This window comes from Myotis myotis, unplaced genomic scaffold, assembly GCF_014108235.1.
Source record: "Myotis myotis isolate mMyoMyo1 unplaced genomic scaffold, mMyoMyo1.p scaffold_m19_p_19, whole genome shotgun sequence".
In the NCBI taxonomy this organism is placed as follows: Eukaryota; Metazoa; Chordata; class Mammalia; order Chiroptera; family Vespertilionidae; genus Myotis; species Myotis myotis.
In genome coordinates, this window is record NW_023416323.1 from 29300953 (window position 1) to 29325561 (window position 24609).

General features: G+C 40.4%; 1 protein-coding gene across 3 annotated transcripts in view; it reads right to left on the minus strand.

The window, feature by feature from the left end:
* The window catches only part of WWP2 (WW domain containing E3 ubiquitin protein ligase 2), a 119167-nt gene that overhangs the window by 92811 nt on the left and 1747 nt on the right, over positions 1 to 24609 (minus strand). For 2 of the 3 annotated variants that reach the window (XM_036346081.1, XM_036346080.1), the window contains exons 2-4: positions 11509 to 11593; positions 6913 to 7060; positions 6437 to 6558 (exon numbers count right to left, since the gene is read on the minus strand). In XM_036346081.1, the coding sequence (XP_036201974.1) occupies positions 6437 to 6558; positions 6913 to 7060; positions 11509 to 11578 (340 nt within the window). In that variant the 5' untranslated portion in view covers positions 11579 to 11593. Of the gene's footprint in view, positions 1 to 6436; positions 6559 to 6912; positions 7061 to 11508; positions 11594 to 11969; positions 12092 to 24609 lie in introns of all 3 variants that reach the window. The other variant, XM_036346082.1, reaches the window with a different exon arrangement.

Here is a 24609-nt window from a genome sequence, read left to right on the forward strand (position 1 = left end):
GGAAGAGCGGCAGGAGCTGCAGCCGCCGCCACAAACAACATCAAAGGCAAGTGCAAAGGAACAATGTTTTCGAGGAAGCAACTAATTTCACCTGACAGGAGCTCCCTAATCTCACGATATGCTCATGATAAGATACTAGCATGCTAAATGACACAGTCTTCATGCCATGATGAGAAATGAAAAGGGCACGGCACGGCCGGGGGAAGCTCCTCTGAGAAATCTCCTACTCAGTTCCCTGGAAGGACCTGAATTCCTCTCCCTTAATGAATATGCTCCCCCCATTAAGTGAACCTCAATAAAGGAAGCAAATTCTGCTCAACGGGAGCTACTCTGTCTGTGGAGTAGCCACTTTCTGTCTCACTGCTTTACTAATAAACTCACTTTCACTTTAAACTCTAAAAACAACGTTTTCATTAGTAAGCAAGACTAAATGCACTAAGCTTTCAATTCAAAAGCTATAAAAGACTTATTGACTGACTGATTGAATAAATAAGATATATATAACAGGTCTAAGGGCAAATGGTTGAAAAAAAGTTAATAAAGCTAAAAATGAAAGTTAATATTAGAAAATATGGTACACCTAATAAATAAATCCAAGTTGTCCTGAAAAAAAAATCAATTAAAAATCAAAAGTTAAAACAAAAGTATTTATGCTAGTCAAGAAAAAAATTGGGGGAAAATACAAATACCAAAAATTTTAAGTGAGAAAATTAAAAGCATTTTTTAAACGAGAATGCTATTTAAAATCTTTACATTAGCCCTGACCGGTTTGGCTCAGTGGTTAGAGCATCGGCCTGCGGACTGAAGGGTCTCAGGTTCAATTCTGGTCAAGGGCATGTACCTTGGTTGCAGGCACATCCCCAGTAGGGGCTGTGCAGGAGGCAGCTGATCGATGTTTCTCTCTCATCAATATTTCTAACTCTCTATCCCTCTCCCTTCCTCTCTGTAAAAAATCAATAAAATATATTAAAAACAAAACAAAAATAAAATCTTTACACTAATAAATTTGAAAAATCTCATAAAATAATTTTCTCAGGATATATGAATTAACAAAATTGATGCAAGGTAGCCCTAATCAGTTTGGCTCAGTGGATAGAGCATCAGCCTGCAGACTCAAGGGTCCCAGGTTCGATTCCGATCAAGGGCATGTACCTTGGTTGTGGGCACATCCCCAGTAAGGGGTGTGCAGGAGGCAGCTGATCAATTTTTCTCTCTCATCAATGTTTCTAACTCTCTATCCCTCTCCCTTCCTCTCTGTAAAAAATCAATAAAATATATATTTTTAAAAAAATTGATGCAAGATGAATCAGAAAAGTTGAACAAACCAAATCATTATGGGGAAAAATACTGAAAAAGTCATCATAGAATTATTTCAAAGAAAGCTGCCAGACCCAGTTGGTTTTATGGGTGAGCTCCTTCCTGTACTCATGGAACAGATAATTCCCATGTTATACAGTCTGTTCTCAAAGTTGGAAAGCACTTCAACTTACCGTATAAAATTAGCTTAACCTCAATTCCAAAGCCGACAAAAATAGTACAAAACTACAGACAAACGTCATTTATGAATATAGATGGAAAGCCCCCAAATAAAATAGTAACGAGCAATTCTAACAAAACTTTCAAGAAATAATCTAGCATGAGCAATTAGGTGTTTTCTAGAAATTCTAAAATTGTTACTATTAGAAAATTAATAAAATAAATGGAAGGAAGAAAAATCATATAATTATCCCAATGGTTGCTTAAAAGATATTTTGCTAAAAATTCAACCCCTTTCCTGATTTTTAAAGGAAAAACAACAATGATTAATGAACCAAGAAGACAGGTTTCTAACACGCAGCCTTACACCCAGAGGAGTCTCACTAGAAGCACGGTTATTAGACACGGCCATACACCCCCTCCATCACCACTAAAACGGGAAAGTGTACACAAAGCAACTCACAAGAAAAAGAAGTATAATTATCTAATAAGATGAGCAAAATTATCAGTCTTAGAAACCACATAAATATCTCCCAAAAAAGTCAAAAGAAACTATTTAAACCTATATTAAGAATTCAGCAACTGACAGAATATAAAAGAAAATGCAGAAACTAATAGATGCATACTAAAAACAGCAGGTTAGAAGACCTAATAGGAAAAGATACCATTAAAAATAATAGCAAAATTACTTTTAAAATTAAAAGAGTCTATCTAAAGATAACTTCAAAATGATTTGAATGAATTTAGAGACATCTGTGTTCCTGGGTACGAAGAATCAGCATGGAAATTCTCCATAAAAGAATTTTTTAAATGATAGGATTCTAATAAAACCTCAAGGAATTTGAGGGGAAGAAAGTAGAAAGAGGGGAGAACTTGACAAAATAATTTAGTTCATCTGATGATGTCATACATGCAAAGTAAAGAAGGAAGATTTTGAAAAGAAGAGAAACTTGAACTGTCAGAGATTAAAACATTTATAATGTTACAATAGCTAAGACAGAATGATTTTAAAACAACAAATGAAATGGAAAATCCATAAACAGGCCCAAGTATACATATGTTTTTAATATATGCCGAAGGTACCAAATCAAATCAAAGGGGAAATAGATGGATTATTCAATAAGCAATAATAAAGCTATCAGTTAACTATTTGGGAAAACTTAAATAGATCCCTAATCACACTGTGCACAAAAAATAAATCTGTCTGGATGATGGATGAAGGATAAAATATGAAAAAATAAAAATTATAATGTACTAGAAAAAAAACAGAAGTAACCATTTACCTGATTTCAGAATGGGAAAAGCCTTTCAAAGCATAAAAGAAAAAGCTGAAAATGCAAAGGGTGACAGATTCAACTACAAAAACTTTAAAACATCTGTTTGGAAAAAGAAAATGAAAACCTAAAAAATTAAAATGAAAAACTAGAAAAATGTTTACAAATTATAAGACAAAGAATAATAGCCTTAACATATAAAGAACTCAGCTCTGGCCAGGTAGCTCAGTTGGTTAGAGCGTCGTCCCAATATGCCAAGGTTGTGAGTTTGAGCCCCAGTCAGAGCACATATAAGAATCAACCAATGAATGCATAAATAAGTGGAACAACAAACCTCTCTTCCTTCCTCTCTCTAAGAATCAATTTTAAAAATAAAATAAAAACATATAAAGAGCTCTTTTAAAACTAACAGTGAAAACTACACACTTCAATATAAAAATGAATAAAGGATAAGGCAATAAGCATACTTTAAAACACTGAATCACCTTCAATAAATCAGAGAAAAGGTGGGAGGACTTCACAACAACCTAGAAATAACAACCTAATGCAACAAGAGGACCCAAACCAAATCCAGATTTAAGCAAACCAATTTTAAAACAACACTTTGAGACAAATCATAAAATCAAATATAAACTGGGTAATAGGTGATAATAAAGAATTCATGATTGGCTAATACGATTGGTGTGATAATGGTATGCTAACTATGTAAGAAAATGTCCTATTTTTAAGAGATGCATGCTAAAGAATCTAGGATAAAATACTGAGACATCTATTGAAAATACTACAGCCAAAAAAGAAAGAGATTGAGCAAATGTGACATAATGTTAATCAGTAAATAGGCAATAAATAAATAAATCTTCAGTCATTTATCTCAAGTAAATGTTAAACAATGGGCAGAAAGATTTAAAAACTTTCATGTCTATCATAGCATTACTAGCAGCCCAGTGCAAGAAAATCGTGCACTAGTGGGAGGGAATCCCCTCTCACAGTCCAGGACCCCTCAGGGGGTGTCCGCCTGCCAACTTAGACCCGGTCCCCCCTGGACAGCCATCCCTCTTGCAGTCTGGGGCTCTTAAAGTCCGGGGCCCCTTGCTCCTTACTGCCCACCTACAGCCCGACTTCTGACTGAGTGGTGCTCCCCCTGTGGGAGTGCACTGACCTCCAGGGGGCATTTCCTGTGGCAAGTGTCTGCCCCCTGGTGGTCAGCGCTCATCATAGCGAACAGTCGTTCCACCATTCGGTCAATTTGCATATTAGCCTTTTATTATATAGGATTTGTGATTGTGAAACACTGAAATCTATCCAAATGTTCAATTTTTCATACAGCCATCTGATAGACTATTACCAGGCAGTCATCAAAAACTGAATTTTGGAAGAAAAATTAAAGCTATTTTGATATATTTTATGGTGCAGCAGCTATGGAAAACAGTATGGTGATTCCTCAAAAAAGTAAAAATGGAAATAACACATTATCCAGTAATTCTACTTCTGAGTATGTATGCAAAAGAATTGAAAGCAAAGATTTAAAGAGGTATTTGTGCACCCATATTCATAACAGCACCACGTTATAGGCAAAAGGTAGAAGAAATCCAAGTGTCCTTGGATGGACGAATAAACAAAATGTGGTATATTCATACAATGGAATATTACTCGGCCTTTAAAAGGGAGATTCTGATATATGCTACAACATGAGTAAGCCTGGAGGACATTATGCTAAGTGAAATAAGCCTATCACAAAAAGGGAAATACTGTATGATTCCATTTATATGAGGTAACTAAAATAGACATGTCATAGAGATCAAAAGTAGAATAATAGGGAGTGGAGAAAAGGGAGGAAAAGGGGAGTTGTTGTTTTAAATGGGTAAAGAGTTTGCATTTGGGAAGAAGAAAGAGTTCTGGAGATAGATGGTAGTGATGGCTACATGACAATATGAATGTACTTAATGCCACTGAACTTTACATTTAAGAACGGTTAGCCCTGGATGGTGTTGCTCAGCGGTTACAGCACTGGCTTGTGTACCAAAAGGTCACAGGTTCAATTCCTGGTCAAGGGCACCTATCTGGATTGCGGTTCGCACCCTGCCCCTAGTCAGGGCACGTATGGGAGGCAACCAGTCCATGTGTCTCCCTCATATTGATGTTTCTCTCTCTTTCTCTCTCTCCCTTCTTCTTCCCCTCCTCCCTCCCTCCATTTCGCTCTCTCTGAAAAGCAATGGAAAAAAATATCCTCAGGTGAGGATTAACAACAACAAAAGAATGGTTAAGATGGTAAATTCGATGTTATGTATATTTTATAATTAAAAATAAATCAACATACTTGATACCTTTTCAAGAGAGAAATACATGCTGCAAAATACTATTCTTTTATTATCTCAATTTTGATTGATGTCTTAAGTATTAATATATATTTGCACACAGGAAAAAAGCTCAGAAGGGTATGTATCAAAATGTTAATAATTATCACTAAGTGCTGTGCTTACAGGAACATTTTGTTTCCTTTGGGTGGCTGTGTGCTTTTCTGTAATTCCCAGGTTTTCTACATTTACGTTTATAATCAAAAGCAAAAGTATGTTGACTGGACAAATGAAAAAGGAAAGAAAAGGATGCTGATCCAAATTCGAGAATGTCCACAATTGTATCTCCAAAAAATATAATACACTTGAGAACAAATCATAAAAGGCAGCGTAAGGTTCGGGAAAATAAAGACCAACTCAGAAGACAGAGCACCAGGGAGTTCCCTACAGAATTAAAATAGAGACATACTCCTGATGTTAAGCAATTCCCACAGCCCAGGTGGGTTCACCACATCTCTGTGTGCCAAGCAGAAAGGAAAAGACCAAGGGAGCCTCAAAGTCCACCCGAGTGGCCGGTCAGAAAGGACAGGCTCGGAAGGAAAGGACCGGAATCAATGCCGCGCTCTCCCTAGGACTCAGCACGCCCCGCCCCCACACCTCTCTCAAGCTAAATCCACTCTCAGAAAATATTTTCTAGACAGCAGCCTTCAAGAGAAAAAGGAGCCTTTCTTTCTGTGGCATTCCCTCGCCACATATGGTACTGCTCTGAATAGAGGCATTATGAGGGAGGGTTCGGGTACCACAGCCACGGTTATGCCACTGACCACAAACAACAATAAATAGATGTTAGGGTTTAGGTTTCCATGCAGCAGAGGCACCCTGAGTAATTACGCTAGAGCTTCCAACAGATGTTTATTGAGTGCCTACTAAGCACAGGGCATATTTGTAACATCACACACACACGCACACACATGCACACGCACCCGCACGCACACACACAGCAGTTCTTTTGTTCTGTTCCAGGACTCAGATGGGGCAGTAATGTGTAGGCTGGAGGCACTGGCCAGTCTGATTGTACAGGTCCCATCTCCTGGACTGGGGAAAGAGGGGCAGAGGAAAATTTACTGATCCTTGCGAAGGATCCAGGGGACAAGTCACTGCATCCCATCACTACGGCCGCTGGAAAAGGGGCCAAGTTCTGCAGAAAGAAGCCTTCAGCCTTCCTAAAACCCCACAGACAGCATCCATGGGAGCAGAGTCACTGCAGGCCCTGGGCCTGGAGGAAACGACATCACCAGGTTTATCGGGCAGGAAAAGAGAAAACCATGCCTCCAAATGCTTCTCCCCACACACGTAAATGAATCACATCAGCCACCCCTTCGTCATACGTACTTTTGCCCCCATTGTTCTTCAGGACATTGGAGAGGTTGACAGAGGCGGTGCCTAGCAGTTCATTTCTTAAGGTATGGCAGCTCCAGACCTTCAAATCTAAATGACTCTGGGCTGTGACATTCCTGGAAAACAAACAGTTGATTCATCACATCCAAGCAGATCAATCACTCTGATTGCCTTAGAAGAAAACAGGTATTGCTGACAACTTGGAAGGGTGGGGAGGACCCCAACAGGAAGACGCTCACATAACCCCTAACCCCCCAAAGCTGACCCTGTAACCACCTAGCTAATAATGAACACTCTGTGAGCTCAATGATGTGGAAACACTTACTAATAAAGAGAGGCACCTCGGGTACCAAAGGCAGAAGACTTAGAGGCTCCACAGGACACCTGGATCTCCCACCACAACCCGCCTGGAGCGCCTTCTCTCTTTCCCCCACGTTACTGCATTCAAAAGAGAAGGGACTTTCTCTTACAAAATGATGATCTCATTCCAGAGAAGCTCGGAGCTCCCGATTCGCTTCCCAGTCTTCTTGGTCTCACTGGGCAGTCCATCCACTGCCACTTCCACAAATGAGTTAATTCGGTGTTGGCGATTGTGCACCTTGGGCTTTGCTGACACCACTGGACAGGAAAGAAAGAAAAAGTCAAGGATGTGAGGCAGAGGGCTCCCAGCTGCCCCCCTGTGGCAGATGGTGTCACTCTTTTTTGCTGTTTCGATCAAAAAATAAATTTTTGGGTTTTTTCCTGATTTTAAGAAAACTTTTTAAAAATGTCAGGACACACACACACACACACACACACACACACAAATATGAAGCATAAGAACCAAAAATCACTCCTAAGCTAAAAACAAGATGTTGGTAAATTCAGACTTTCTAGACTTTCAACTTTTATGTCCCCAATTCTTTAAAAATTCTTCTCCTCCCAAAATCCATTTTAAAGGCAGTAACACAAGCCCATTACAAGAATATGCCATAACTTAGTTAAATATTCTTTCACTGATGAATAGATTGCTTCTAATTTTTTGCTCTGGGAAAATTACCATAAATGTATATACAGTATTTGCTTGCATTTCTGAGTATCCTTCCAAATCTATGAACATTTTTTAAAAAGTTCCTAAAACTGCTTAATTTCTTTCTAAAAAGGGTAAATCTGTAAATGCCCATGAGCACTCTAGGAAGATGTCCATTTCACCAAACACTGTATAACACTGAGTGCAATGTTTTTTCATTCTTTGCGAATATCGCAGGTTTAAAAAAATAGCATAAAGATAATAGCTAAGAACTTAATACTTTTTATAGATACTATGCTAAGCACACATCATCTACCTGAATCCTCACAATGAACCCATGAAGCAGGGAATATGTCATCACCCCATTTCACCAGGAGGAAACAGGCTTGAGGAAGCCAGGTCATTGCCCCAGGCCACAGAGCCAGGAAGCTTTGAGCGAGGATGTGCAACTGGGCAGCCTGACTACACCATGTTTTGTGCCATTACCAGACTTTGCTTATTTGTTCTAATGCTTTCCTTCAATTACCAGTGAGACTGAATATTCTTTCCATGTGCTTGTTACCGTCTGCATTTCCTCTTCATGTGGCAGCGTTTCTGATGTTCACTTGGCACCAGCAAGCCAGGGACTCAGAGAGCACAAGCTAAGCAAGAATCCGCCCAAGGCCAGGCAAGCTCCTCTGAGAGCATATATTAGTCACGAGAACTCCAGGTCATCAGGATGAAACACATCTTCAATCCTATGCCCCAGAGAAGAGCATATGACTGACATTCCTTACCTATGATGGCAAGACTGTTGTAGCCTGAGCTCCCCTCTGTCAAGAGGTAGCAAACCTCTCCCTCCCAGACCCTTCCAAGAGTTGACAGTCCTGTAAGGGGCCACAATTTGGCAAAGGACAAACCCACGTCTGGATTGTTTTTTAGCAATAGCTCTCTTCTTCAGGCCCAAAAGGAGAGTAGAGAGAAATTCAAAGAACAACATCAAAAGTTGTGGCTAAGATTCAGGAGCAAGAAGGGGTGGTACCAGGGAAAAAAGATTGGGGTCCTGGGAAATGTGGCCCAGTGTAGAAAAATGAAATACTTTACACATTGATCAAGGCTAACGGAGGCCACCTGGTGGTGCAAGAATAGCTCTGCATGTAGGCCCTTAAAAAAAACAAAAAAAAAACCACGGACTAATTATAGAGTCCTATAATTTTGAGCTAGGCCGTTTCTTTGAAATCAACAAGTTCAAACCCTTTATTTAATCATTTGACCAACTAAGATCTATGGAGGTGAAATAGCATATATCCAAAATCCTAGAGCTAGTCAGAGCCAGAGCTAAGCCTAAATTCAAGTCTTCCAGCTCCCAGGCCAATTCTTTGAAATCTGCCATGATGTTTCCTTTTTTTGTCCTCTAGCTTTTCCCCCTAGGTGTTTTTCTACCTTTTCCTTTTTTTTATTTTTACATAATTTCAGCAAAGTTTTTAGGAAAATTGCAAGAACAATACAAAGAATTCCTATAAACTTTTTACCCAGTCACCAAATATTAACTTTTTATCTATTTGCTTTATTATTCTCTCTCGCCCCTGACTTTCCCTCACACACATACACATTTTTCCCCCTAAAACTCTGAGAGTGAGTTGTAGATGCTATACCCCTTTACTCCTGAATACTTCAGTGTGTATTTCTAAGAACAAAGACATTTTCTAATATAACCACAGTATAAATATCAACATGCGCAAATTTAGCATTCCTTAATACTATTAGCTACAGACCTTATTCAAATTTTGCCAACTGTCCTACCAAAGTCCACTATAGCACAAAAGGGAATTGTTTTCTGTTCCAATCTAGAGTCACATTTTGCAGTGATTTTGAAGTTCCCAATCTATAGAAAGGTTGAAAAAATAGAATAATTGCATGCTCTTCACCAATTACCATTTTGCCACACTTGCTTTATTCCCCTCTATGTGTGTGTTTATATCAGTGCTACTCAAGAGAACCTCTGTGATAATGAAAATATTCTACCTCGGCGTTGTCCAATGCATTGCCCTCTGACAAATGTGGATATTGAGCACTTGAACTATGGCTAGTGGGACTAAGGATTTGAATTGTAAATTTAATTAATTTACTTTAATGTAAATAGTTCTATGGGGCTATAGTGGCTACCCTATTGGACTGTACAGGATATGAATATATGATATTTATGTCTATAATTGTGTATCTATATCTACACACGTTTTTTCTGGTAAACCATTTGAAAGTAAATTGTAGATATCATGAGAGATCAGCCCTAAATACTTTTCAGAATGCAACTCCTAAGTATAAAGACATCTTCCCACCTAACCACACACCACCATCATTTTACCTAAAAAAATTGAGTTACCGGCTCTATCAATTCTAATATTCATTCCATATTTAAATTTCCTCAATTGTTCCAGATATATTTTTATAGCTGTTTTCCCCCAATCCAGGATCCAATCAAGATGAGCACACTGCATTTGGTTGCTGTTTCCTTAAGCTTTTTTTTTTTTTATAATATGTTTTATTGATCTCCTTTTACAGAGAGGAAGGGAGAGGGATAGTTAGAAACATCGATGAGAAAGAAACATTGATCAGCTGCCTCCTACACACACACACACACACACACACACACACACACACACACACACACCCCTCTGGGGATGTGCCCGCAACCAAGGTTCATGCCCTTGATCAGAATCGAACCTGGGACCCTTCAGTCCGCAGGCTGACGCTCTATCCACTGAGCCAAACAAGCCAGGGTGTCTCCTTAACCTTTTAAAAGCTGGAATGCTCTCCCTTCTTTTTCCATGACAATGACTTTAAAAGACTTCCACCGACTGTGATCTAGAATATGCCAAATTCTGCATTTTTCTGATTGTTTCCCTCATGATTACATTCACACTGAACATTTTTGTCAAGAATATTACATAGGTTACATTGTATACTTATGCACACACCCTGCTACCCTACTGGGGAGGCGAGGTTATCCCTTGGTTAATGTGGGGTCTGCCAGGTCTCTCCACTTAAAGAAACATTTTTCCCTCTAATTTATAATTAAGCAGCAGGTTGATGTGTTGCATGTTTCTCTTTCTAAAAGACAAGCTAAAATAAAGGCATCGAGATACAAGCAAGTTTATCTAGAAAGTTTATTTACCATGATGAAATGTAAATGCCAGTCTCTTCTATATGGAATCACATCTTCACATAGGATTTCGTTTTTAAAGTCAACAAATAAGGCAAAAATCATATATGGCCAAAATTATACCCTTGAAAAGCTCTTAGGAAGGCACCAGAATAGAACCTGGCATTTTGTCTTCAATAGGTTTCAAACAGTTGTTTGCTTTGCTGTGCTTTGTTTTCTACTGTTTCTTTTTTTTTTCTTCTTTTAATACATTTTTATTGATTTCAGAGAGGAAGGGAGAGGGAGAGAGAGATAGAAACATCAATGATGAGAGAGAATCATTGATTGGCTGTCTCCGGCCGTGCCTACTGGAGATTGAGTCTGCAACCCAGGCATGTGCCGTGACCGTAATCGAACCCGGGACCCTTCAGTCCGCAGGCCGACGCTTTATCCATTGAGCCAAACCAGCTAGGGCAGGAATCACCATTTTAGATCATTTTGGCCAAAAGTTCCTTTTGTCCTTCTTCAAGAATGCGAGCTACACTATGACAACCCGATGAGAATGAACAGTTACACTCTTTTTTTTTTTCTTTTTTTCTTTTATATTTTATTGAATTTTTACAGAGAGGAAGGGGGAGAGAGGTAGAGAGTTGGAAACATCGATGAGAGAGAAACATCGATCAGCCATCTCCTGCACATCTCCTACTGGGGATGTGCCCGCAACCCAGGTACATGCCCTTGACCGGAATCGAACCCGGGACCCTTCAGTCCGCAGGCAGACGCTCTACCCACCGGGCCAAACCGGTTTCGGCAACACTCTTAAGCCTTTCACAGACTTTGGCTGTCCAGACCCAAGTGTGGTATAAACCCACCTCTTCCCCCCACACCGGGCTGGACCTCAAATGACTAGCAAACACTCCACACGGCGCCACTCACCTTTCAAAGTGAGCTGAGACTTCTCCAAAGGCAGGGCCACTCCTGTCCGGCTGGCGCTGGCAGATGCCATGTCATCACCAGGAAACTGCAAGACAAACACCGCAGTAGGTTTAGAGACTATCTGATAAGAGACTGAGGAACTGGACCCAATTTTAATATCCGAGTTTAAAGAGACAGAGCAAAAAAAAAACACAACACCACCACCCAGAAACCTTGAAGCATCTGTGGCCAGGCTATTCCCAGCAGAGTGCTGTGTCTGTCTGTCTTATGATGGCTATTCAACCTCGATAGGTCTTCATAGCTTAAGAAGAACACTGTTATATCAAAGCCTGGAGGAGGGAGGCACTAATATAACATCCCCCAAAAGAAAGTCGCAGCTTAAGAATAACACATAACCCTCATCATCCAATATTTTTCATGGGCAAAAGATCTAAATAAACAGTTCTCAAAGATATACATACCAATGGCCAATAAGCACAAGAAAAGATATTCCACGTCATTAGTCATAAGGTGTCCGTGTCATGTCATCTTTGCTAGAAGTCTATCTTGTACTCTGAATGGATCTCTTTACTCATACATAATTCTGTAATATTGGAAACTATCATTTGGAAAATATTGGTTCATTGAATTATGCAGATATTCCAAATGTCATTATACATTATAAACTGTGTTCATTTCATTGTACAATATTTAAAAAAATCACATATGATTACAAAGACCTTTGTAATACTTTACGCAATAAAAAAAAAAAATCACATTTGTGAATGTCGCCAGTAATCTTTAAGTACTGAGAAGATGTTAGCTCTTGGGGTAGATATAAGTGTTCCAAAATTCTAATTTTTACTTAAAAACTCATATTTTATCATTGGCAACAGATATTGTCAGTTGTTTTCCTTGAAGTGACAGACTCACTTCGTTCATTTTCAATAAAATACTGCCAAGTACTCAAATCTAGTAACTTTAGTAGGTCTGTTTTTGTTTTTGTTTTTAATAAAAATGGTATTTCATGGCCCAGCTGGTGTGGCTCAGTGGTTGAGTGTTGACCTATGAACCAGGAGGGCATGGTTCAATTTCTGGTCAGGGCACATGCTCAGGTTGCAGGATCCATTCCCAGGGTGGGGCGTGCAGGAGGCAGCCAATCAATGATTCTCTCTCATCATTGATGTTTCTATCCCCCACTCTCTCTCCCTTCCTCTCTGAAATCAATAAAAATATATTTTTAAATAAATAAAAATAAATAAGCAAATGGCAGCCTAAATATAGTATGATGCCATTGCATAGCACTTGAACTTACACAAAACAATTTCATATATTCTTGTGGACACGCATAAATGGAATGAAAGTATAGAAGCATGGATGGGAAGGAACCCCACCATTTAGACCAGTGGTTCTCAACCTTCCTAATGCCGCGACCCTTTAATACAGTTGCTCATGTTGTGGTGACCCCCAATTTCATTGTTACAAATTGAACATAATTAAAGCATAGTGATTAATCACAAAAACAATATTTAATTATATATGTGTTTTCCGATGGTCTTAGGCGACCCCTGTGAAAGGGTCGTTCGACCCCCAAAGGGGTCGCGACCCACAGGTTGAGAACCGCTGATTTAGACAGAAGTTGGAGGAGCAGGGAAAGCGAAGGAAGGAGCAGGGGAATTGGAGTGAGGAGAGACCAACGGAACTTCAACTGTATCTGCAACATTTTATCTTTTAATGAAAAAAGTTCTGAAGCAAATATGGCAAAATGTTAATATTCATTAAATCCAGATGGTAGTTTTTACGACTGTTATCTACTCTCTGAACCATTTCATATGTTTGATCTTTTACATAATTTAACAATAATTTTAAGGGGGAAAAAGGATCTTATCTTGAGTAATGAAGGAAAGATTAATGATTATACATTAAGCCTGGGGGCTTTTAGTAACTGAGGTTAAGGTACGAAAGGCTGGAAATCCATTATTTATAGACTTTAAAAATAAAAGAATCTTTAAAATCTTCACATCCACTGGGACTCTTTCTTTCCTGAGGCAACTTGACTGAGAGCAGTTTTTAAACTCGCTTGTTCTCCCTGAGCTTTAGCTGCTTTTAGCCTTTGTTCCAAACTCGAGGGAATCCTGGAGAATAAAACCTGAAGGCTCCACGTGGCCCCCTACGTGGGGAAAAGACCAAACCTCGTGATCTATAGCCTTCATGGCCCGAAAACAACATCACCCAGGTAAATTCTAAAGAAGGCTCAGAACGAAGCCAACTGGGAAAGCAGGAGAAACAGCAGTGACACCACCTTGCGTTCCCTCTCCAGTGTCTTTCATGGAGCCCACAGTTTGCTAATCATAATCTAGGCGGTTCTGTGGGGCTATGTTTGTCTTTCCAGATCCAATTAGCAAGAAACCAATCTGACGTTACAAGGTAGGTATCTTGAACTGTAAAACCTTTCCAAACCATGTAAGGAAAAAAAAAACAGGCATTACACAGCATCTATCCCAGCAAAACTGTACACTGCTGAAGTAATTTTCCCCCTGGCAATAGCAATGGGAAGTGTTTGCATCCAAATCACTTCAAATAATCTGAGTTAGCATAAACCTCCATTCCTATTACCTAATACGCCATGTCTGGCTTTTAATTAAAAAAATAAAAGTTATGCTAAAAGGCAAGAAAAAACAGTGTGAAGAGACAACACAAACATCAAAACCAGACTTAGATATGATATAGATTTTGGAATTATCAGACAGAGAATTTAAAGTAACTGATTAAAAAATAAATAAATAAAATAACTGATTAATATGTTAAGGGCATTAATGAAAAAGGTAGACAACACCCATGAACAGAAGGGTAACATAAGAAAGATTCAAAAGAAAATTCTAGAAATCCAAACCACTGTAACATAAATGAAGAATGCTTCGATGGGCTGGCTCATCAGTATACCAGACATGGTTAAGGAAAGAATCAGTGAGCTTGAAGATATGTAATAGAAATTCCCAAACTGAAACATACAGAGGAAAAAATACTTTAAAAAAACAACAGAACATCCAAGAATTTTGGGACAATTTCAAAAGGTGCAAAATACACATAATTAAAATATCAGACGAAGAAAAAACAGAGCAGAAGAAATATGTGAAGTATCGATGGCCAAGAACTTTGCAAAATTAATGACATATACCAAACCACATATCCAGAAAACTCAGAGAACATCAAACAGAATAAATACCAAAACAACAAATAATTTTCTAAAAAATATATAAAAAATTACACCTGGACATACCAAAGACAAAGAGAATATCTTGAAAGAAAACACTTTACCTATAGAGAAATAAGGATACAAATCACAGCAGCCTTCTTGTGAAGCAAGAAGAAAGTGCAGTGAAATATTTATAGTGTTGAAAGAAAAAATAACGCCAACCTGGAATTTGTGTATCCAATGAAGTTATCCTTCAAAAGCGAAGGAGAAAACAACAACAAAAAAAGACTTTCTCAAACAAAACCTGCTCTGCAAGAAATGTTTAAAAGTTCTCCCGGGAAATGGAAAGTGATATGGGTCAGAAACTTGTATCTACACACAGAAAAGAAGAGCAGGGGAGAAGAAATGAATGAAGCTCCACCCACTGGCTTCTTTACACACTAGATTGACACATAGGGAAAGGGCGTGTGCTGAGAAGGGTTGCCAAATAGAAAACAAATAAGAGGACTAACAAGACAGGTGAGAAGCAGAAGAAAAACAAAGCAGTGAAGGAGGACAGGAATTTGGGCTGATGGTTGGAAATAGAAATTTTAAGTTATGGACAAGGAGTTTCATTGAGAAGGTCACTTTATTTTTAAATATATTTTTAAATTGATTTTAGAGAGGGAGAGGGAGAGAGAGAGAGAGAGAGAGAGAGAGAGAGAGAGAGAGAAACATCAATGATGAGAGAGAATCATTGATCGGCTGCCTCCTGCACACCCCCCACTGGGGACCAAGCCTGCAACCCAGGCATGTGCCCTTGACCAGAATCGAACTGGGGACCCTTCCGTCCGCAGGCCGATGTTCTATTCACTGAGCCAAACCAGCTAGGGTGAGAAGGTAGCTTTTGAGGCAAAGATTGAAAAAGTACAAGATGGGAACTGAGGATATCTGTGGAAAAACACTTCAGGCAGATAAAAGGGCAAGAGCAAAATCTCCTGAGATGCTAGCACATCTTGGAACTATAAGGAACAAAACAGGGTTAGGGTGGCTGGAGGGCAATGAAAGAGCAGGAAAAAGATAGCCATAAGCGATGCATTAGAATTTATCCTGTTAGGAAGAATTAACTTTAATGAAATATGAAATGCCTTGGAACAGTGGATCTCAATTCTTTCCGCACATCTGAATGATCTAGAGAGAGCACTTAAAAAAAACAAAAAACAAGCCCCGCCGATGACGTGGCTCAGTGGTTGAGCATTGACCTATGAACCAGGAGGTCACAGTTCGATTCCCAGTTGGGTTACCGGCTCCATCCCCAGTGTGGAACTTGCAGGAGGCAGCCGATCTATGATTCTCTCTCATCATTGATGTTTCTATCTCTCTTTCCCTCTCCTTTCCTCTGAAATCAATAAAAACATATATTTTTTAAAGTTAAACATAGAATTACCATAAGACCCAGCAATTCCATTTCTACGTATATATCCAAAAGAATTGAAAAACATGTATCCACACAAAAACTTGTACATGAATGTTCATAGCAGGATTATTCATAATGCCTAGAGCAGGCAAGTAGGAGAGAAAAAGCTTTTTTTAAACAGTGGGTTCATTTAAAATGTCCAATATCTGACTATTGTAAGTCCAGAAATAGAAAAGAGGGGGGGAAAAATCATAAAAGAAATATTACCAAAAAAATTTAAGCTGAAATGGAATACACTTCTAGACAGAAAGGACCCAATTGCCCAGAACAATAAATGGGAAAAGAAGCACACTAAGGCACAATGGCATGAAACTTGATAACATGGGGATAAAGAGTATACAAGCGTCCAGTCACATTTACAAAGAACAGGAGTCAGAATGTCATCAGATTTCCCAACAGCAATACTGAATTCGAGAAGACAATGCAATGCTTTCAAATTTCAGATAAAATTATTTCCAATCTAGAATTCTATAACCAAGAAAAACATCAATCAAGCATGAGCGGAAAACAATGACATTTTCAGATTTCCAAAGTCTCAAAAACATTGCTTCAAAAACTTTCTCAGGAAGCTGCTGAAAAAATGTGCTCCGGGGAAGTAAATGAAAAGATGCAGGATCCTATGTATTCACATGGGAAAGGCAAAAGGAATTCCTAGAATGGGGGTGAAAAGAAGTCCCAAGGCATTATGGGGCAATAGTTTAGAAAGCAACCAGTCCAGCCCCGCCGGCGTGGTTCAGTGGTTGAGCATCGACCTATGAGCCAAGAGGTCACAGTTCGATTCCTGGTCAAGGCACATGCCCAGGTTGTGAGCTCAATCCCCAGTGGGGGGCATGCAGGAGGCAGCTGATAAATGATTCTCTCTCATCATGGATGTTTCTATCTCTCCCTCTCCTTTCCTCTCTGAAATCAGTAAAAAAAAATATTTTTTTTAAAAAGAGAAAGCAACCAGTCCAGATCAGACAGTTTATAAGAAGTTGTCATCTCTAGATGAAAGAGAGAAAATGGAAGATTACATGGTGCATCGAAGTGCACCGGAAGAAGCATTATTTCAGCTCCATCAGAATGCCTGGAACTGATGTGACAGGTAAACAGAAGATTACGCAAATAAAAAAAATCGGAAAATATGTCACTCTAGTAAAAACAAAAGCACAAGGAAGGAAATGTAATCCGAATACATGACGTGGCTCAGCTGTGAATAATATTTATAATCATAATAACATACTATTTAATCTAAACTTGTGCTATGGTTAATAATCAGAAGATGGGGATAGAAGTGTGTGCTTGTGGAGACTGGCTGCAAAGAAAGCTAATTCCTCATCTTCAATGGTTAAAAGACAAGAGATAAAACTGACAAGCTAAGAAATAACAGTATAAGAACAGCATATGTATAACATTAGAAATGCAGAAGTCAACACCAGAAGAGATCTAAGAGTTAATGGTCATTGATTCCATGCACTAAGAATCAAGAATAATAATCTTGGATCTTTCTTCTTATTCTGTAATACCAGAAATGACTTTTTATAATTTTTATTTTAAGGAGCTTCCCCCACACACACACACACAATAAAATATAAATAAATGGGAAGTTAAAGGTTAAAAAAAAAAAAAAAAAAAAAAAAAAAAAGAATAAAAAGAGGTGAAGCAAGGAACTGCTGTCACATTATAATTCTTATAATGCTATTTGACTTTTTTCACTATGTGCATGTATTGTTTTGTGCATAAATAAAATTTAAATTCAAGAAAGAAAAAGGATTCTCTTCAAATCAAGTCATAGGATGATGTTCTTATTTAATTTTAATAAGAACAGCTGATAAACATTCATTTAGTGTACTGGGTTGAATTGTGCCACCCCACCCCCCCAAAAAATATGTCTACGTGCTAACCCCCTGAAACCTGTGAATGTGACCTTATTTGGAAATAGGGTCTTTGCGGATGCAATTAAGTTAAAGGTTGTGGATGAGATCACCCTCACAGGAGACACAGGGGAGGAGCCATGTGAAGACTAAGGCAGAGACTGGAGTCATGCACCTCCAAGCCAGGAATGCCTGGACCCCCTAGAACAGCGGTTCTCAACCTGTGGGTTGCGACCCCTTTGGGGGTCGAATGACCCTTTCACAGGGGTTGCCTAAGACCATCGGAAAACACATATATAATTACGTATTGTTTTTGTGATTAATCACTATGCTTTAATTATGTCCAATTTGTAACAATGAAAATACATCCTGCATATCAGATATTTACATTACGATTCATAACAGTTATGAAGTAGCAACGAAAATAATTTTATGGTTGGGGTCACCACCACATGAGGAACTATATTAAAGGGTCGCGGCATTAGGAAGGTTGAGAACCACTGCCCTAGAAGAAGCAAAGGATTCTCTCCAAGAGCCCAGAGGGATGATGGCCCTGCTGACACCCTGACTTCTGATTTCTGGCCTCCAGAACGATGAAAGAATAAATTTCAAGTTTGTATCGATTTGTTCCACAGATTAGGAACAGAAAAGCTAATACAATTAGCAGCAAAGGCTTTAGAAGATTTAAATTTCAACTGACATCAGGCTGAAGCTGGAAGTCTTCGGCACATTAGCAACACATCCGTGGGGCGCCCAACTCCCATATCCACCTGGATCCAGGCCCCTCAGTAAATTCCTTAAGAAGTAACTCTGCAGTCACAGGGGAAACAACTTGTTGATGCCACTACTAACAGGACAACTAGCTTTTTGAGAATCTGAAGATAATATATCTATTTCAATGACAAGTAGCAGAGTGAGGCAAGAAGGACCACATTAGATTAACAGGCAGCCTTTCTCTGCTCTTCACCATCTTCCTCCTCCTTTTGCCTCTTTCCTTTTCCACTTGGCTAGGCTCTTCCTCCTCCAGGCTTTTCCTTTTCCCTGCTGTGATACAGGCCTCAGGCCCTGCGCCGCTGGACGCACAGCCAATAGGGCAGCTGCCCTCCGCCTCAGAGTTAGACTGTAATACAACCTGGACTGAGGCTCTGGGGATTTATCAGCTCGGCCCTAGAGGAAACAAAGAGTGTCCTTACAGCTTTAATTTCAAATAAGAAACTCGGGGGGGGGGGGGGGGGTGTGTGTGGAGAGACCGTCTTCCATTGCCTATAATCTATTGGCTTGTAAAAAGAGAAGAGCCCTGGCCAGTGTGGCTCAGTTGGTTGAGCGTTGTCCCGTGTACCAAAAGGTCGCCGGTTCAATTCCTGGGTCAGACAGAGCACATGCCAGAGTTGCAGCTCGAGCTGATTAATGTTTCTCCTCCACATAGATGTCTCTCTCTTTTCCTCTCTCTCTAAATCAATAAAAACATATTTTAAAAAAGAAAGAAAAGAAATTATTAACTAGGATGGTTAATTCCCGAGTCCTTGTCATTAGCCAAATTAAGCATGTCAAGGGCCCACCTATTGGTTCAGGATTTCCAGAGACATCCAAAAGGCAACAAAGATATACCATAGTCCTTTTCGGCTAAAATACTTGAAATACCTGAGATCAAAAAAACAGGGAGAAATCACCTGGGAACAGCAGAGGAGGCTGAGTAACACGCAGCGCCCTGGCCCCAGAAGATGGAGAATAATGGCTGCTGTTGACAGCACTAAAACCTTAACTCGACCTCCACAAGGCACGGAGGGTGCATTCAAAACAGGACTGGTTGAGTCTTTATTTTATTATTACTAAAATATAATTCACAGACCATAAATTCACCTTTTTAAAGCATGTAATTCAGTGGCTTGTAGTATATTCACAGAGTTGTGCAACCATCACTATTATCTAGCTCCAGGGCATTTGTATCATCCCAAAAGAAAACCCCACACCAGCAGCAGTCGCTCTTCATTCCTCTCTGCCCCCAACCCCTAGTAACCATTAATCTGCCTTCTGTATCTATGAATCTGCCTACTCTGGACATTTCAAGTAAATGGAATCATAGAGCATATGATCTCTGAGTCTGGCTTCTTTCACTGAGCGTAATGTTTTCAAGGTTCACCCGTGTTGTAGCATGTATCAGTACTGCATTCCTTTTTAATGTCTGAGTAATATTCCATTGTACGGATATACCACCTTTGTTTAGCCATTCAACAATCGATGGACAACTCAACATGTGGGTTGCTGGGATGGGTTGATTCTTGAAGCCAGAGGACTATAATGGCCACGGGCACCTTCCGCAGGCAAGCAGCCAGCATTCTGACTGCGCCTTTCCAGGCCCCTGTGTGTTCACCCTGTCCATTCCTGAGCCAGGGTCAGTCTTTCAAGAAATGCTCATAGACACCAGTCTGTGCAAGGCTCTGGAATTCAAAGGTGAATGCCATGGGGCCTCTGCCCTCTGGGAGCCCAGATAGACCCCCGTTAAATCCTTGAAGAGCTTTTGGCAAGACAAAGCAACCACACGCCAGATAGCTCTTGCAATATCCTACATACCTGATCATTCTTACTACCCAACTTCAGCAAGAACCTTTCAGACCAGTCAATCTTTTAGAGGCAAATAGGTTTAATTGCTCACTAGCCTTTGAGTGATATTGGACAAGCAACATACCCTCTCTCTAAGACTCAAGTCCTCATCTCTGAAATGAACCTAAATAATAGATCCTATAATGAACCTTATAAGTTTACGGTAGGGATTAAAGGAGTTCAGGCAAAGCAGACAGCACACAGTAAGTGCTCTCTGAGTATTAATGACAAGCTAAACCAGTTCTTCTTGATGCTGTAATTCTAGGCTCTGGAATTCCTGTAGCTTTGAGTCAAGAAACCACTGAACAACGACCTCAAAATGCAAGAGTCTGTGCAGCAGATGAGCCAGGGAAGAGCAAAACCACGCACCAGCATCCAGATTTTATTTGTAATTAGCCAGCTATAGGAACAGGCAGAGCTTCCTCTCTATGGCTATAGATCCGCCCGGCATCCACTTCCTAAAAGATGTGGAAGACAAAGGTCTGTTCAAAAGATTCTTCCTTTCCTTCACACTCTCATGCTTTTCCCATTTTTCCCAACACGTACGCTTCTTTCTTGGCCTCTCTCCTCCATCCAGCATTGAGCTGGTGACCTTCCACTCTCTAAAGGCCCATAAAGTATTGAAAAAACAATCAAATGGAACTGAACTTTGCCAGATGACATCCGTACAAAGGACCAAGCTCATGAAAGGAGGGAGGGGGAGCACAGTGGAAATACAGGCTAATAATAAAACAGACTGGAAAGCAGATCTCGCAACAAAACAGGAAGCAAAAAGCATGCATGCCACAGAGGAAGAGGGCCTGTCCTAGGTCAGGACTGCCAAGTCTTGGTATTTGGTGTTTTCGAAGAAATAGGTGTGAACACTTGACTTAAATCACAAAATGTTTGTTTATAAACTTAGAGGGGGAGGGGCAGGAGCAGGGGACTACAACCTTCTAAAAAAGATTCAGCCCTAGCTGGTTTGGCTCAATGGATAGAGCCTGCGGACTGAAGGGTCCCAGGTTTGATTCTGGACAAGGGTACATGCCCAGATTGCGGGCTTGATCCCCAAGGGGGTGGAGGGGCGTGCAGGAGGCAGCCGATCAAAGATTCTCTCTCATCATTGATGTTTCTATCTCTCTCTCCCTCTCCCTTTCTCTCTGAAATCAATAAAAATATATTCAAAAAAACAAAAAGATTCCATTGGTTCTTCTAAAGGGGAAACAAGATCTTCCCTTTTCTTCCTACCCCTCAGAAATTCCAGAGTCTATAACAGTCCAAAGTGACTCAAAATCACTCAAGAGCAGCTCACTGATTTGATTCCCTGGGAGTTTACATTCTGGCGCCCATTTCTGCATGTCTCGCGTTGGAAGCATCAGATCTGGACCCAGAAGACCGAGATTCAGATCCCAGCTCTGCCATGTCTACGCTGCATGACTTTATGTGGGTCCTTTCACCTCAGGGAGGTTCTGTTTGTTTGAAATCTATGAAACAATCGGATGCCTGACAAACAGCATGCATTCCGTGCACCGTAGGTAAAACCAGCATTTTAGACATTAAAAGCCCATTACCCATCCTTCTTGGAAATCTGTACATTGGTTGCCAACCCAGAAAGCCAGACCAACTCCGGAACCTGGCACTCAAACCGATGCCAGCGGCACTACACGGCAGCACACGTGGAAGAGCAGCACCCTCAAGAGAAACAGAAACCCGTTACCTTGCAGTCTGCAAAAGAATCTCTACATGAAAAGTGACAAGGAGGGGAAACCAAGTTCCCTGAGATATAATACAATGCTTTGCTACACGGGTATAATAGCATAAACAGTTTTTATTTCCAAAATCTGACTTCCAATAAGAAGCACTCCTTGGATATGTATCCACACTGCTCCGTAAGTGACTTGGCCCAGGCGCTTAACTGTAAATACTGTCCCGTGCTAACTGCTTCCACATGTGCATCTCCAGCCCAGGCCCAGCTCCAGACTCTAATTGTCCACAACACTGGCACTGAGGTTTCAGGACCAACGTGAACAAAAGTGAGCCCCAACCCTGTTCCTCCTCCCGTCTTCCCCATTGCAGTTCAGGATGATTCCATTCTTCTAGTTCAGTGGTCGGCAAACTCATTAGTCAACAGAGCCAAATATCAACAGTACAACGATGGAAATTTCTTTTGAGAGCCAAATTTTTTAAACTTAAACTATATAGGTAGGTACACTGTTATTAACTTAATTAGGGTACTCCTGAGGCTTAGGAAGAGCCACACTCAAGGGGCCAAAGAGCCACATGTGGCTCGCGAGCCGCAGTTTGCCGACAGCGGTTCTGGTTATTCACACCACAGACCGTGGAGTCACCCTTGACCTTTCTTCCTCACACCCCACATCCACAAACCCTGTTGGCTGTACTTCAAAATATACCCAGGGGCCGAAACCGGTTTGGCTCAGTGGATAGAGCGTCGGCCTGCGGACTGAAAGGTCCCAGGTTCGATTCCGGTCAGGGGCATGTACCTTGGTTGCGGGCACATCCCCAGTGGGGGGTGTGCGGGAGGCAGCTGATTGATGTTTCTCTCTAATCGATGTTTCTGGCTCTCTATCTCTCTCCCTTCCTCTCTGTGAAAAATCAATAAAATATTAAAAATATATATATATATATATACCCAGGGCCCAACCTCTCCTCACCACCTCCATCACTACCACCTGGCCCAGCCTTCACCTGGAACATGGCCATCGCCTCTGAACATGTCTCTCTGCTTCTGGCCTTGCTCCTCTTTCTTTTTTCTTCATATGGCAACCAGAGTGAGCCTCTTAAAAGGTAGGATGGATCGTGCCCACTCCCACGGCTCAAAACCCTCCAATGGTGCCAATGGAGTGAAAACCAACGTCCTTACCATGGCCTGCAAAGCCCTCCACCACCTGCCCATCTCTCCCCTTACCCTCACCGCCTCTCTGACCTCATCCTCAGCATCTCTTCTCCATCACATCCCTCCAGCCAGGGGCCTCCCGGGTGGTCCACAAACCCGCCGGGGGTGCTCCTTCTGTAGGACTGTTGAATTTGCTGTTCCTTCTGCCTGGACCACTATGTCCCATTCAGCCACACAGCTTTTTCCCCCTCATCTTCTTCAGATCTTCACTCAGCCGGCACCTTCTCAGGAAGGCTTCTCTGAGGACCCAAACTCAAAATTGCAACCCCAGCCAACATTCCACAGCCCACTTCCATGCCTTATTGTAACATCATATACTTGGTTGTTCTGTTTATTGTGCCTTTTCCCACTAAAATGTAATATCCACAAGGGCAGAGATGTTTGCCTCCCTTGTGTACTATATTCCCAGTGTTTAGAACAGCACTGTCCGATATAATTTTTAACTTTCTAGGAAACACATTTTTAAAAACTAAAAAAGAAAACAAGTGAATTGAATTCCAATTACACTGTGTTTAACCCAAAAAAAACTTAAATAACCAATTAGGGAATGTACTCACGTTGCATTAATATTATATTTATTATATTAATGTTATATTTACTATAATATAAATATACCAATGAGATATTACCTTTTTTTATACTAAAACTTCAAAATCAGATGTGTCTTTTATGCTCATAGCACATCTCCAGTGCTAGACAGCCCCATGTCTAGTGGCCACCATCCTGAACAGCTCAACTCCAGAACAATGCCTGGCATAGAGCAGGCACTTACAAATATTCATTGGACGAGAGAATGTTTTCCCAGGAAGAGGCAGCTATGGTATAGTACAGAGTTCCGAACTTTGATTGCATCCTACAGTCACAATTTTTGCTGTCTATATACTATTTTTTTTCTTAAAATGGCATACGTTTATACTTGATAAAACACTTTAAAACAAAACTTTATGTCCTTCTATGACAGGAAAAGTATGGGTCTAAGGATAAAAGGCCTGGCCTTGGGTCCCTGCTCAGTCATTCACTAGCTCTGGACTCTAAAGCAAGGACTTTGTTAAGCCTCAGTTTCTTTATTGGTAGAACAGGGACAACACTGTCCTTCACGGGACTGTGGTGAAAGTTAAATGAG